General features: G+C 47.6%; 1 protein-coding gene across 1 annotated transcript in view; it reads left to right on the top strand.

Moving 5' to 3' along the window:
- The first annotated feature begins 1,699 nt into the window (after window positions 1–1,699).
- PSTPIP2 (proline-serine-threonine phosphatase interacting protein 2) overlaps window positions 1,700–15,489 on the top strand; it is a 68,473-nt gene continuing 54,683 nt past the window's right edge. Inside the window, exon 1 of the mRNA XM_059409583.1 lies at window positions 1,700–1,968. Coding sequence (XP_059265566.1) covers window positions 1,936–1,968 — 33 coding nt within the window. The 5' untranslated portion in view covers window positions 1,700–1,935. The remainder of the gene's footprint in view (window positions 1,969–15,489) is intronic.

The following is a 15,489-nucleotide window of genomic DNA, read 5'->3' as shown; positions in this document are numbered from 1 at the left end:
ATGTGTATGTGTATATATATGTGTATGTATATGTATAAATGTGTATATATATATAAAAATAAAGTTAAAACTTAGACAATTAGAATTGTGTCTAAAATATCTGCCCCCAAATATTAAAAACTTCCAGGAAAAATCTTGGTGTTGTCTTCCTTAACTTCAACTTCTTTCAACTTCCGGTTCATGCTATTTTTTTTTTTTAAAGATTTTTATTTATTTATTTGAGAGAGAGAATAAGCAGAGGGGAGAAGCAGAGTGAGAGGGAGAAAGCAGGCTCCAAGGGACTCAATCTCAGCACCCTGAGATCATGACCTGAGCTGAAGTCAGACACTTAGCTGACTGAGCCACCCAGCCCTATAATATATTTTTCTTTTTTTGAAGATTTTATTTATTTATTTGGAGAGAGGTGAGAGAGACATGAAGAGCAGGGGAAGGGGTAGAGAGAGAAGCGGGCTCTCCGCTGAGCAGGGAGCCCACCACAGCACACAATCCAAGTACCCTGGGATCACAAATCTGAGCTGAAGGCAAGACCCCCAGTTCATGCTATTTCTTACCTCTCTTGCAGTTCATCCTTACTCCTGGTGTCCACCATGGCCTCTCCTGCCTCCAGATGGAGCTGCCAGGCTTCCCCTCCTCCTAACCTCACTGCTTTCCATAGGGATGGACACCCAGATGGCTGGGTACATGCCACTTGGAGTGATCCAGGGCTGGAGTCACTTCATCTTCTTAGTTGTGGATAACTCTGCAGGTGGGATTTCATCCCAGGGCGACTGGGTGTGGTATTTTCAGGCAGGCTTTTTAGCTATCCTTCAGATCAGCCCAGCAATTGCCCTCCGCTGTGTCTGGACAGAAGCAGAACCTACCCAAGGGGCAAATGCTTGCCTCTTCAGGCCTGTGGTTGCAGGTGGCCATGAGTACTCAGTCTTGGTACCCTTGATCTTCATTTTCCCTTCCTTGAGCACACGCTCTTGGCCCAGGGTGGATTTGCCCCCCCGGGGGGGGGGTGTGACATCTGTCTTTGACCCTGGCCCTGTTTAGAAGGGCAGAAGTCTAATCCAGCTCTTCACCTGTTTAATACCCTGGCATCTTGGGCAAGTCATTCAGCCTCTCTGAGCCACAGTTTTGGCTCAGGGCAGGTAGGTCAGGGCACTACTTTGTCCCAAAGCACCACAGTACTTCAAAGCAGGGAAGGGTCGGCCTTGTCCTGGGGTTATGCATGTCCTAAGGGTAGAAGAGTGCAGGGGGAGGGAGGAGGCTCTGGGCTCCTACTGGGGTGGCATTGGTGGTAAAGGGTCTTGGGTCTTGAGAAATGGGAGGAGGTCAGGGAGGAGCTGAGCTCTTGGAGGCCTTGGAAGGACGCCTTAAGGGACCTAAAGTCTAGGGCTAATAGTATCAATGACCTTTCCTTGACTTTTACAAGAAAACCTGGCCAGGGGCTCATCTGTAGAGAATGCGTCTGCTGTAGAACGCAGGACTGGCTGAAACGTCCGCTGGTATGGTCAGTCTTCAAGCTCTGCGGAGCTGACACCTGGTCCACGCAACCTCTGATCAGGCTGAGCCTGGATTTCTCCGCCAGGATTTCGGTCGGGGGATGGGGGAGCACGTCGGCGGGAAGGGAGTCAAATTCGGGAAGTCGGCAGGCCCAGTTTCTTGCAATCCTTGAAGGCTTCCTGAACGAGGGGGCAATTCCAGGGTCACAGGTCGCGGGACTTTCCCTGGGCGTGGGCATGGGCGTCGGCGCTGGACTCCAGAGCTGCGGTCCGGGAGGAGCTGTGCGCCCTGGGCGGGCGCTATCGGGCGTGGTTTAGGACCCGGGGCGGCCTCCGGGCGGCAGGGCGACTCCCTAGGCCGGCTGCGGGACAGCGGGCTGCCACAGTCCGGTCACCCGGCGCCTGCCAGCAGCTCCGCTCGGCTCGTCCCCTGCGACGCGCGCCGGCCATGACGGGCGCACTGTTCAAGGCGAACTTCTGGGTAAGTCGGCGCCGCCCGGGGACCTGTCCGCTGCCATGTGCCCTCTCTGCCCGGCCCCCAGCCCTCCGCGCGCCCCTGAGCCCCCGGGGTCCCCGCGTCCCCTGCCCCCTGGGCCCCAGAGGCGCGGCGCCCCTATCTCCCGGCCGAGGATCTCGAGACCCAGGCGTGGAGCGGACTGTCCGGGGAGAGCCGCCGATGTCCCCGAGGCTACGCCAGGCGCGGATCTGGGGGACCTGTGTGAGCCTCGCCAGCTGACAGCGGCAGGCACCCCCCACCCCCACTCCGGGGACTGTCTTCTCCAGGTCGGCGGACTCGAACGGTCTGTCCCAGCCTCGTTCGCGCCCGCTTTCCCCCTGGAGACCAAGAGGGTTTTCCCCGCAAGAAGCTTCGCCTGTTTCTGGAGTCCGCTCCCCAGGTCTATGTCCCCGCGCAGAGCTGCGCGGCATCCAGCGCCCGCCTGCCCCAGTCCTCTTCCCCTAGTCCTTTCGCTCCCCAGGTGCCCCTCAAGAGTCTGTAACCCTTCATGCGGAGCAACCGCCTTTAAGGCAGGAGCAGGAAGTCAGCACACCTCAAAGTCTCCTATCTAGGACCCTGCTGCTTGCAGCTGCCCAGCACAGCCCTGACCCCAAAGTGTGTGGAGAAGCATGGTGCTGTGGCTTCAGTCACCAGGTTCAGATCCTGCCCTGGGATGCCCGGTTCCCTGAGGGCTCTGTCCAACCTGTAGGTCCCACTGCAGGCATTGTCATGGTGGGAAAAATTAGGGCAGAGACCTGCCTTCCCATGCCTCAAAGTGTGACACCTGTTTTCAGATATCAGCCCAAATGTCACCTCTTCAGGGAAGCCTTTCCAGATTGCGCCCAGCAGGCTCTATTGCTTGCTCACGTGCCCCACACGTTCTGTTCCTTCCTAACATTTGTCAGTTTATGGTTTTGAACTGGGGGACTGCAAGCCCACCACTGCCCCCCATTGAGCTGGGGGAGGATGGATCCTCAGCGAAGAGTTGTTGGTTGAGCAAGTGTGTCTGTAAAGCCTAAGGGCCAGAGACAGGGTGAGACCAGGAGCCTCCAGGCTCAGAGGGCTCCCAGGCACTGACTCCTGCTTGCAGGAGTGGGTAGGGGTGGGGGGCAGCGGGGGTTGTGTGTGCGTGCAGAAAGGAAGTCTGGGTTTGGAGTTAGAGGTGAAGGTCAGGGGGGAGAGAACTTTCTGTTTGTACTCCTTTTCCCCCCCGCTGGCCTTATACTTTCAGACAGTATCTGAGATCCTGAGAGAGATTTTGCAAAGATGTCTTTTATCTCTAATTTCCTGTAACACTTTATATCAAATAATAGCAGACTTTACTGTGCACAGCCTGTGACTAACACCGTTCTTTTTTTTTTTTTTAAAGATTTATTTTTAGGGGCACCTGAGTGGCTCAGTCAGTTAACTAACTTAAGTCAGTTAAGTCAGTTAACTTAAGTCAGTCAGTTAAGTTAACTCAGATCAGTTAAGTTGATCTGCCTTCAGCTCAGGTCATGATCCCAGGGTCCTGGGATCGAGTTCCACATCAGGCTCCTTGCTCAGTAGGGAGACTGCTTCTCCCTCTGCCTGCTGCTCTCCTGCTTGTGCTCTTTCTCTCTCCCTCTGACAAATAAATTACATCTTTTAATAAAAAAGATGTATTTTTTAGCATTTATTTGAGGGAGAGAGAGAGAGAAGGAGAGAGGTGCTCTGGTGGGGAGAGACCCTCCAGCAGACTCCACGCTGAGCTGGGAGCCGACTGGGGAGTTCAGTCTCAAGGCCGGGAGGTCATGACCTGAGCCGAAATCAAGAGTCAGATGCTTAACCAACCGACTGAGCCAACTGACTGCCCAGCTAACACCGTTTTAAAGCCTTTACACATGCTCCTCGTTTAAGCCTCACAACTACCCTAAGAGGTAGCTGGCTTACCATCATCTTACAGATGAGGAAACAGTGTGGCAGAGAGGTTAAGCAACGTTGCCACGCTGCTAGGGCTGGTAAACAGTGGAGCAGGACCTTGCGTGGACCAAGGGCTCCGTGAATGTCTTGGTGAGGCTGGCGCTCAGCTAGACGGTCCCAGCACTGCTGTCTGCACGGCTCCTTCGGTATTGCCAGAGATAGGTGGTGGGTCACCATTTGACCCTGCGGATGAAGCTCTCTCTCCTGCATGGCAGGCACTGGGTGTCGCCATCAGTGGAGCCCCCAGCGCTGCCGCAGTGTCTTGCATGTGAATGCTCAGGAATCAGGCAGTGGGACAGTTGTCTGGGCTTGGGGACAGAGGGGCAGAAAGGAACATGCTGGAGACCTTAGCAGCATCTGTGAGGCCTCCACCCACTCAGGGGGTAGGTGAGGCCAGGCTGTGGTTAGCACAGAGTGGAATCACTTGCATGTTTCAAGGGCAAGAAGGTTGTGATTGGATATGGTAGAAAACTTTGGAAACACAAGTGGGTATCCGTTGACTGGATTTATTGAATACTTATAAAATACCTTTTCTGTGTAAGGATTTCTTTTTTTATGATTTTATTTATTCATTCGAGAGCTAGAGAGAGAGCACAAGTAGGGGAGGGGGAGTGGGAGAGGGAGAAGCAGACTCCCCACCCAGCGGGGAGCCCAGATCGGAACTGGATCCCAGGACCCTGAGATCATGACCTGATCCGAAGTCAGATGCATAACTGACTGAGCCACCCAGGTGCCCGTCTATATGAGGATTTCTTTCTTTCTTTCTTTCTTTTTTTAATATTTATTTATTTGAGAGAGTGAGAGGACGCGAGCACAAGCAGGTAGAAGAGCAGAGGGAGGGAGGAAGCAGACTCCATGCTGAGCAGGGAGCCTGATGCGGGGCTCGATTCCAGGACCCTGGGATCTTGACCTGAGCTGAAGACAGGCGCTTAACCGACTGAGCCACTCAAGCGCCCCTATATGAGGATTTCTAATTGAGGCGGCATTTGCAGACGTAAGGGTTACCACCTTGGTTAGAAGGTGTATTCCCACGAGGAACCAAGGTAGGGAGGGCAGGCCTTGGCTTCAAGTTCGTGGAGGAGGAAGGGGTAAGGATAAGGAGAGGCCAAGGAAACTGGGCTGGGAGGAGGGGTCTGGTCCTGAGCGGAGGCCATAGGGAGAGGAAAGGAGATCAGGGAGGACTAGCCAAGGGCAGAGGAGGTCAAAGCCACAGGGCAAGGCAACCAGTTGAAGGTGAGCACTAGAGAGGAGAGGAGGGCTCAGTGGAGGCTCCCTGTAACGTAAAGTGGAGAATGAGGTAAGGGCCGCAGAAATTAGGAAGTCAGGAGGAGGAACTTGTTTGTGGGAAGAGAGGGAGGAGGAGGAAGAAGAGGCAGAGGCAGCATTAACAGTAGCTAACCACAGGTTAGCCATGGTGACGACCAAGGCCAGCAGCATTCTGAAGCCCCCAGCCCCATGCCAGGATTGGTGGTCGGGGAAGGCCATGGGAAGGACGGAATATAGAGAACTGCGTGAAGTATGGAAAGGCGTCAGTTACCAGTGGGGGCTCGGAGGTTCACTGGGCAGGTTTGAATCCCGGTTGTGCTCCTTAGGGTAACAGTGTCTCTGTGACTTTGGGTGACTGGTTACGTCAACCTCCCTCCTCCCACCCCACCACCAAGCCTCAGCCCTTCTTCCTCACTTCTATAAAAATGGGACATGAACCACGTCTAATCCCTCAGTGCCAGGCACGGGCATGGCACATCGTGAACACCTGCATTGTCAGCTACTGTTACCATCAGCACAGAGCTGATAATGAAAGGCAGTGCCTCAAAGAGAAAGAATGAAAAGATATGAGGTCCGCAAGAAAGGCCTCCGGAAGGATACCTTTGTGAATGCAGGAGAAGAGAGGGGACAGACAAATAAAGGTGGCAATAGGGGTATAAGCAGGAAGGGGCAGGCACACGCCCAAGAGAGGAATGTTCCATGGAAGTGGAAAAGCCCTTGGCCAGATTAAGTAGATGCTCCAGAAAAGGCACAAGTCAGCACATCCTTTTTTTTTTTTTTAAAGATTTTATTTATTTATTTGACAGACAGAGATCACAAGTAGGCAGAGAGAGAAAGGGAAGCAGGCTGCCTGTTGAGCAGAGAGCCCGATGTGGGGCTCGATCCCAGGACCCTGAGATCATGACAGAGGCTTAACCTACTGCAGGCACCCTGAGTCAGCACATTCTTTATACATACTCTTACTCAAATGCCCCATGGAAATATTTATTTATGTATATCTATATCTATATATTCATTTTTTAAAAAGATTTTATTTATTTACTTGACAGAAATCACAAGTAGACGGAGAGGCAGGCAGAGAGAGAGAGAGGGAAGCAGGCTCCCCGCTGAGCAGAGAGCCCGATGCGGGACTCGATCCCAGGACCCTGAGATCATGACCCGAGCCGAAGGCAGCGGCTTAACCCACTGAGCCACCCAGGCGCCCCCTATATATTCATTTTTTAAAGAGATTTTTATTTATTTATTTGACAGAGAGAGAGAACAAGGGAAGGAGGAGCAGAGGGAGAAGCAGGCTCCCCACGGAGCAGGGAGCCTGATGCGGGGCTCCACTCCAGGACCCTGAGATCTTGACCTGACCCCAAGGCAGACGCTTAACTCACTGAGCCACCAGGTGCCCCAGAAATACTTATTTAAAGAAAACTTTCCATGGATCTGTTTGAGAGGGGAGAGTCAGTGTTCCTTGGAAGCGGGATGGTCCCTGAGTGGGTCTGATGGGAAGCGCAGGTGTGTGGCTTCTTTCCCACCCTTCCCTGCGAATGCCGGGTTTGGGGCTGCATGGTAAAGTGCTGCTGTGTAATTTAGCATATGAACATTGGTGCTACCTTGTCAGAATAGGACAGTGACCATGGCTATGGTTTCCAGCACTCTAGGGAAGCAGCTAGGACACAGTAGGACATCTGCCAGTCTTTGGCGTGATCAGACAATGTCTTCCAGATGTGGACACGCACAGGTGATGTAGAGCCTGTTTCTGAAGAGATAGCTGACCTCCTGCACCCCAGGTGAGTCTCACGTTCCTCACTGGGATGTGAGGCCCAGCCTGTCTGTACGCTTTGTCTAGATCCTTATTTTAACAAGGGCTTCCTGATTCTCAAGGATCTTGGTCTAGACCAGCTTCCTAGTCTCTGTCCTGCCCCTCCTCTGCACCCTCCTGTACCCACAGTAGGTGGGGCCTCTCTGTTCTGCAAGTGGAGTGACCAGGGCAAGTCTCCGGGGTGTTTGACCTTGCTCAGTGCCCTGCTGTGCACCCAGGGCTGTCCCTCTGCTCCATGTATTTGGCTACTATGGAATCTTGTCATTCTGGAGCCTTACCAGAACAAAGCAGGTACCATATTGGGCTTTGCTAGATGACTTTTTTTTTTTTTGTAGAATGACCTACAGCTGTATGGGAAGCTGCTTTTTTTTTTCTCTTAAATAAACAGAAGAAAGCATGTTATCACATAGGCCCTTCATGTTGACTCCATGTGCTAGTTTATACAATGTTTAGGCAGTGCTTTAAGTCTTTAATACTCTCTCTTGGAAACTGGTCCCTAGAAGTACATCGCAGGGCTATTTTGTATTGTTTTGCCTTGTGGTCAGAGGCAAGGTAAGATTATTGACAGTCAGTCTTTTTTTTTTTTTTAAAGATTATTTATTTATTTATTTGACAGAGAGAGAGATCACAAGTAGGCAGAGAGGCAGGCAGAGAGAGAGGAGGAAGCAGGCTCCCTGCTGAGCGGAGAGCCCAATTCGGGGCTTGATCCCAGGACCCTGGGATCATGACCTGAGCTGAAGGCAGAGGCTTTAACCCACTGAGCCATCCAGGCGCTCTGATAGTCAGTCTTCTTCAATTTGTTCTTCCTAGAGCAGCCAGTGGGACCTATTTTAAAAATAATTATCAAAACCCTTTTTTCTTGTTTTATTTTCTTACAAATTTAATGAGACGCATGGGACCTATCCTTAAGAAAAATTAAAAAAATTCCTGCTTTTCTCAACATCATTATACAGAAGCTCATACTCTCCTGGTAGTTACCACCACTTTAAAAAAATAATACGATTATACTGCTTTTTCTTTTTATTTCTTTTTTTTTTTTTTAAGATTTTATTTATTTATTTGTCAGAGAGAGAGCGAGCGAGAGCGAGCACAGGCAGACAGAGTGGCAGGCAGAGTCAGAGGGAGAAGCAGGCTCCCTGCGGAGCAAGGAGCCCGATGTGGGACTTGATCCCAGAATGCTGGGATCATGACCTGAGCTGAAGGCAGCTGCTTAACCAACTGAGCCACCCAGGCGTCCCTATACTGCCTTTTCTTGATAGAACAGTTTAAAAATTATCTATTGACCTACTGCTCTATTTGAGGATTTAGCTCTTTCATCTTTTAAACAATTAAAAAAAAAGATTTTATTTATTTAGGGGCACCTGGGTGGCTCAGTCGGTTAAGTGTCTGCCTTCGGCTCAGGTCATGATCCCAGGGTCCTGGGATGGAGCCCCCTGCTCAGCGGGGAGTCTGCTTCTCTCTCTGCCCATCCTCTGTTTGTGCTTACTCTCTCTTTCTCTCAAATAAAAAAATATTTTATTTATTTATTTGAGTGAGAGAGAGCAAGAGAGAGAGAGAGAGAGAGAGCGAGCACAGGCTAAGGGAAAGGCAGAGGGAGAAGCAGACTTCCTGCCAAGCAGGAAGCCTTCCAGGACCCTGGCATCATGACCTGAGCCGAATGACCTGAGCCGAAGGCAGATGCTTAACCAGTGTTCGTAAAGCTGCCGTGAACCTTCCAACCTCCCAACAACGGCTTCATCATTTGCCTCAGAGTCACAGGCTGTTTGCCAAACAATATGTGTGTGAGCAAAGCAGGAAAATCAGACTTTTCAAAGACACAGTAGACTGGTGGCTGTTTGTTTAAACCAGCTTTCTGGGATTAGCTCTACCTTATGTTGCATTTTGGGCTGAAGATTAACCAACGGTCGGTAAGAGGTTTCAAAATATCTGGTAGAGGTTTTTCTTCATGAGAACAGGAAAGTTTTTCCCCAGCAGGCCCTGATACCCCTGTCTTAAACTCTTTGTACTACTTGTATGTGTAAGGAGGCTCAAGACAGCACAGGGCTCTTAAGGCCCAGTGCACAAATCCATAATATTCATTGTTTTCTATCTTTGGGAACTGTTACCTAGCTTCAAAACTCACTGTTCAAATATGGCTGTTTCATTAGCCTTGACCAGGTCACATGGGATTGTAATAATAGATCAGAAACCAGTTGAAGACTTTTTTTTTTTTTAAACAAATGATCACAGCTAACTATTTTTGAAAGTAAAACAAAAGAGTATTCTTAGATATTTATTTAAATGCTCTAGTTATCCACTATTCTTAAAAAAAAAAAAAAGACTGTAATGATCGTAAATATTTTTTTTTTCACAGACGACTTCATTCTTTGTACATATTACTATTTATGGGGGTGGATTAAGGTTTCAAGCACTTTCATAAACCCTCAAGGATGATACTAAAATTTCCATCTGCCTCAATGACATCACCATTTTTACAACTATATTTTAGCAGTGAGAGAAAAAAAAAAAAGAACATGAAGAGTTGTAATGGCAGCAGAAGGCTGGCCCCTGCCTCACACCCACAAAGTTCACAAAATGAACCACATTCACACAAAACTACTTGCTACACCCCAGGGGGCTTGGGGAGGTGGGTGGGGTAATGTGCCCTTGAGCCCACCCCAGGACTTTGTATTGATCTCTGCTTCTGCTTCTAGATCTTGGTTAGGAGATTTCTGAAAGTCCGTTGCATGTTTCTAGCAGTATATTTATCACTCTGTTTTTTTTTTTTTTAACAGATTTTAAAAAAATATTTTTTAAAAAAGATTTTATTTATTTATATGACAGATCACAAGTAGGCAGAAAGGCAGGCAGAGAGAGAGGGGGAAGCAGGCTCCCCGCTGAGCAGAGAGCCCGATGCAGGGCTCGATCCTGGGACCCCGAGATCAGGACCCGAGCCGAAGGCAGAGGCTTAACCCACTGAACCACCCAGGTGCTCCTTTAAAAAAAGATCTTATTTATTTATTTGAGAGAGAGAGAATGAAAGAGAGCGAGCACGAGAAGGGGAGGGTCAGAGGGAGAAGCTGACCCGCCATTGAGCCCTGGGACTCCAGAATCATGACCTGAGCCGAAGGTGACAGTTAACCTACTGAGCCACGCAGGAGCCCATAAGTACCTCAGATAAATGAAATCATACAGTATTTGCCTTTTTTTTTTTTTTTAAAGATTTTATTTATTTATTTGACAGAGAGAGAGATCACAAGTAGGCAGAGAGGCAGGCAGAGAGAGAGAGAGGGAAGCAGGCTCCCCGCCGATCAGAGAGCCCGATGCGGGACTCGATCCCAGGACCCTGAGACCATGACCTGAGCCGAAGGCAGCGGCTTAACCCACTGAGCCACCCAGGCGCCCCCAGTATTTGCCTTTTTATGACTGGCTTATTTCACTTAGCATAACTTAGCCCTCAAGGTTTATCCATGTTGTAACATATTTCAGAATCTCCTAACTTTTGAAGGCAGAATAATATTCTGTTATGCATATGGAGCATATGTTGCTTATCTTTCCATCTGTAGACAGATACTTGGGTTTCTTCCACATTTTAGTGCTTGGGAATAATGCTGGCATAAACACAGGTTTACAAATATTTCTTCAAGACTGGGGAGCCTGGCGGGAGCCCGAATGGCTCAGTCGTTAAGTGTCTGCCTTCAGCTCAGGTCATGATTCCACAGTCCTGGGATGGAGCCCCACATCAGGCTCCCTGCTCTGCAGGAAGCCTGCTTCTCCCTCTCACGTTTCCCCTGCTTGTGTTCCCTCTCCCCTGTGTCTTTCTTTGTCAAATAAATAAATAAACAAAAATCTTAAAAAAAAAAAAAAAGACTGGGAAACCTGGGTGACCCAGTTAAACGACTGACTCTTCATTTCTGCTCAGGTCATGAGGTCATGATCTCAAGGTCGTGAAATCAAGCCTAGTGTCCTGCTCCATGTCGAGCACAGAGTCTGCTTGAGAGTCTCTCCACCTCTCTCTTGTCCCCTCTCCCTGCTGATACTCATGTGCTCTCTCTCAAATAAATAAATAAATAAAATCTTTAAAAAATCTATTTTTTTAAGATCCTGCTTTCAGTTCTTTTGGGAATGTGCTTAGAAGCTTAATTGCTAGATCATATGGTAACTCTATTTTTAATTTTTTGAGGAGCTGCCATATATTGCTGTTGGTGGCTGCATTTTTGCCAGCAGTGTAGAAGGGTTCCAGTTTCTCCACATTCTCATCAACACTTTGCTGCTTTCTAGTTTTTTGTTTGTTTCTTTGTTTGTTTTAGTAATAGCCATCCTAAGGGTACCAGATGATATTGTAGTTTCATTTTGTATTTCCCTAGTGGTTAGTGAAATTGAACATCTTTTCGTTTTCTTGTTGGCCATTCATGTATATTTAGAGAAATGTCTATTCAAGTCTTCTGCTTGCTTTTGAATCAGATTGTTTATTTTTTTGCTGTTAAGAGTGATCTCTTAAAAAAAAGGAGTTATCTCTATATATTCTGGCTATGAACCCTTTATCAGATATATAATTTGCAACTATTTTCTCCCATTCTGCGGTTGCTTTTTTACTTTGTTGTTATTGTCTTTGACACACACAATTTTTAAGTACTCATGAAGTTCAGTTTGTCTGTTTTCCCTTTTTTTAAAAAAAGATTTTATTTATTTGACACAGAGAGAGATCACAAGTAGCCAGAGAGGCAGGCACACAGAGGAGGGAGAAGCAGGTTCCCCGCTGAGCAGAGAGCCCAACGTGGGGCTCGATCCCAGGACCCCGAGATCATGACCTGAGCCGAAGGCAGAGGCTTAACCCACTGAGCCACCCAGGTGCCCCTGTTTTCCCTTTTGTTATCTGTGCTTTTGGTGTCATATCCAAGAAGTCATTGCCAAATCTGGTGTTGTAAAGTTTTTGCCCTATGTTTTCTCCTAAGAGTTTTATTGTTTCAGGTCTTACAGTTAGGTCCTTGGTCCATATTGAGTTAATTTTTGTATTTGGTGTTAAGGAAGTGTCCAACTTCATTCTTTTGCATGTGGATATCCAGTTTTCCCAGCACCATTTTTTGAAAAGACTGTCCTTTTCCTATTGAATGGTCCTGGCACCCTTGTCAAAAGTCATTTGTGTATGCAACAGTTTATTTCTGGGTTTTCTTTTCTATCCCATGGTCCGTCTTTATGCCAGTACCGCACTGTTTTGATTACTGTGGGTCTGTAGTAAGTTTTGAATTCAAGAAGTGTGAGTCCTCTAGTTTTGTTCTTGTTTTTCAAGATGGTGTTAGCTACTCAGGGTCCTTTGAGATTCCACATGAATTTTAGGCTCAGTTTTTTCTATTTCTGCAAATTATTCACCTTTATCAGAGACTCTTTAAAAAAATGCTCCAGCATTCCAGGTATTTTTAAAAAATCCTCTTCCTGCCCATCCTCCTCTGGAGACCGCCTTTTTGGAGACCTCTGTCTTTTGTTTCAGTCAGGCCTGCTGCATAGCTGTCCACCTTGGGCTTCCCTTCAGTGCCCTCTTGAGCTGGAGCCACTGTTTTCCAGAACCTAGTCACTTAGCTCTCAATAACATATATGAGTTTGCATCCTTCCCCTGCTTGAATTTCTCCAGTGGCCTCTCGTGGCCCTTGGAGCCTAAAAGTCTGACCATGGCTTACACAGCTCTGCCAGACCCAGCCCAGCCTGCCTCTCTGCTCTGATCACCTGCCTCCCCCTGCTTATCTACTCTAGTGTGGCACTCGTAGGTCAGTTACCAAATGATGATTACGGTTTCTAACGAGCCAATTCACTCGACACTACGTGACTGTTCCTATGGTGCCCTGCTCCCGTAAGACAATCTACAATACTGTACTTACCTCTTTAGTGTCTAATTCCCATGACTGTAAGCCCCATGAGGTGCGTCTGACTTGTTCACACCTAAGATGGTGCCTGGCATGTAACAGACACTCATCAAATATCAGAGTGAGCAAATGAACAAAGGAAGTGAGCAGTGAGAGACATACGTGGCAGAGAACGGAGGCTACTCACCCAAGCCAGTGAAGTGCTCTTGTCTTCACTTTCCCGTTAGGGGGAAGCGTCCTTCTGGGCTTCTGCAGAGCCTGCTCTACTGTGACTGGCTGGTCATTTTGTGCTTGGGAGAGTGATCTCATCAAGGATGGTCTTTGGCCCTGCTGGGAGCCACATGTCCAGGGAGAGGCACAAGACCCACATACAGAGCAGGGTCCACACTTGGGATGCTGACCACCTGATCAGAGCCCCTGTGACCAGGAGAGAAAATCCATCACTGGTTAGAGAGAGGAGCATTCTTCCCGAGTCATCATGCCATCTCAGGCTGCGCAACTCAATAACAATCTTCAGTCTTCCATAGCAATACTTCTTGGCTTCTGTGGGTCACAGAGAGACATGAGACATCTTACTTTTTTGAGACTATTCACTACTCAATGAGATGATTCTTACATGCTATTTAAAAATAATAGTTTTTAATACTAACGTAACAAAGTCAAGGAAATTAAAAATATATTGTTAGTAATTTGGTACTTCTTGCAATTTTTTCCCTCCACATGTGATTGTAACCCTAGTGTATGTACTATTTTGTATTCTACTGTTTCTATATAATAAATAAAATATAAATATGATAATAAAGTATAGGTTATCTATTGATATCTACTTTTCCTAATAATCATTTAAAAAATACTATAAGTGATGTAAGCCTCTTGCTGTTTGACATTTATATAATTTCTGAAGTTTTCTGTGATAAATAGTGTCGTGCTGTTCATCTTCATTCATTTAGGGCATTTAAAAATTGGCTTCTTTGAGTACCTGTTTCTGGAGACTCAAGAAGGAACTTGTCACTGCCCAGCTGTTTTACTATGTATCTTTGATGAGATCACTCTCTCTCTTTCCATGGTGATGACATCATACCTTTTCCACACTGCTTAGACCTCCACTTCCTTCCCGTATGTTTACTCTGTTTTGATGATCTTGCTTCCTGCTCCATTACGAAGCCCCACACCAGGGATGCCTGGGTGGCTCAGATGGTTAAGTGTCTGCCTTTGGCTCAGGTCATGATTCCAAGGTTCTGGGATCGAGTCCTGCATCAGGCTCACTACTCAGTGGGGAGCCTGCTTTTCCCTCTGCCTGCCACTCCTCCTGCTTGTGCTCTCTCTCTCTCTAGCTCTCTGACAAATAAATAAAATAAAATCTTAAAATAAAAAGCCAGACACTAGCTGCTGAAAGCTCATTTACCTTCAGTCTAAATAAGACTGGACTTGGTCATAAGTAACAGAAAACCCAAAACAACAGTGGCCTCGACAGGGGTAGTGTTTATTACTACCTCACGTATATGGAGTCCCCGGCTGGTCATTCCAGAGCTGGCATGGTCACTGATGTGTCAGGACCCACACTCTTGCCCGTTTGATCCAGCGGTACCTGGTTCTGTGCCAGGTACATAATGGCTTTGATGTAGGCAGGCCCGATCTGACAATCCAGAGAGGGTCACTGCACTTTGAGCAGGATAGAAATGAAACACAAGGGGCACCTGGCTGGCTCCGTCAGAAGGGCAGGCAACTCTTGATCCCAGGGTTGAGGCTTTGAGCCCCATGTTGGGTGTAGAGATCACAAAATAAATAAATAAAGTAAAAAAAACTTTAGAAAAACGAAATAAAAAGGCATCGAACACGAGCCAGGAGGAAGTGGAAGCAGAGTTTATTGAATAGCGTAAGTGATGGCATATGGTAGGTGGAATGTCTGGGAAGGAGAGCGAGTCCCTCTGTTGCTTGGGGTCAGGGGTTTACACTGGGAAGGGGTCCAGGGTGTGTGTTCCTTCAGGAGTCCAGGGAAGGGTCTGCTTCAAGGCGATGTCAGGTGAGTAAGAGGTGTTATTTCACAGATCACTGAAGGTGGGGTCTTGATAACAGCACTGACCCAGGTTCGTTTGGGTCTAGTTTCCAGCAACATGTTGGGGATTCGGTTCTTTTTAGATGTTATCGGGCTTTGGAGGCTCCGAGAATGATTCACTCTCCTGCCTCGATCTTGCAGTGGGGACAGAGCTCCTTGATTCAGATGCAAGGTGAAATACAGAGTGTGAGTGAACGGGACCTAGTAGAGAAACAGCGAAGAGGGAACCTTTCTAAAAACGGGGCTCCCCAGGTTCCCTAGCTCAGGTTCACAGGCCTGTGTGTTGAATGACTGACAAAAGCATTCATTTAAAAACTTTTGGCATATATATATATATATATATATATATATATATATATATGGATTTCCTAGAAGGCATATGTAGTCTCAGTGTTCCCGGCACTATCCGAAGGGACCGGTTTCATACATCCGACATGGCAGGTATGGTTTCTTTGCGGCCCATTAAATAAGCATAAACAGGTGCCTCATTAAACTTACATTTGTGTTTTTATCACCAAGGAGAGCGAACATTTATTTTCTTGTTTTGTTTCCTCTTTTACACATGGTTTTGTTTCTTTCCATGTGCTACTTATGAA

This window comes from Mustela nigripes, chromosome 8 (genome assembly GCF_022355385.1).
Source record: "Mustela nigripes isolate SB6536 chromosome 8, MUSNIG.SB6536, whole genome shotgun sequence".
In the NCBI taxonomy this organism is placed as follows: domain Eukaryota; kingdom Metazoa; phylum Chordata; class Mammalia; order Carnivora; family Mustelidae; genus Mustela; species Mustela nigripes.
This window is presented reverse-complemented; position numbering and strand designations above follow the sequence as displayed.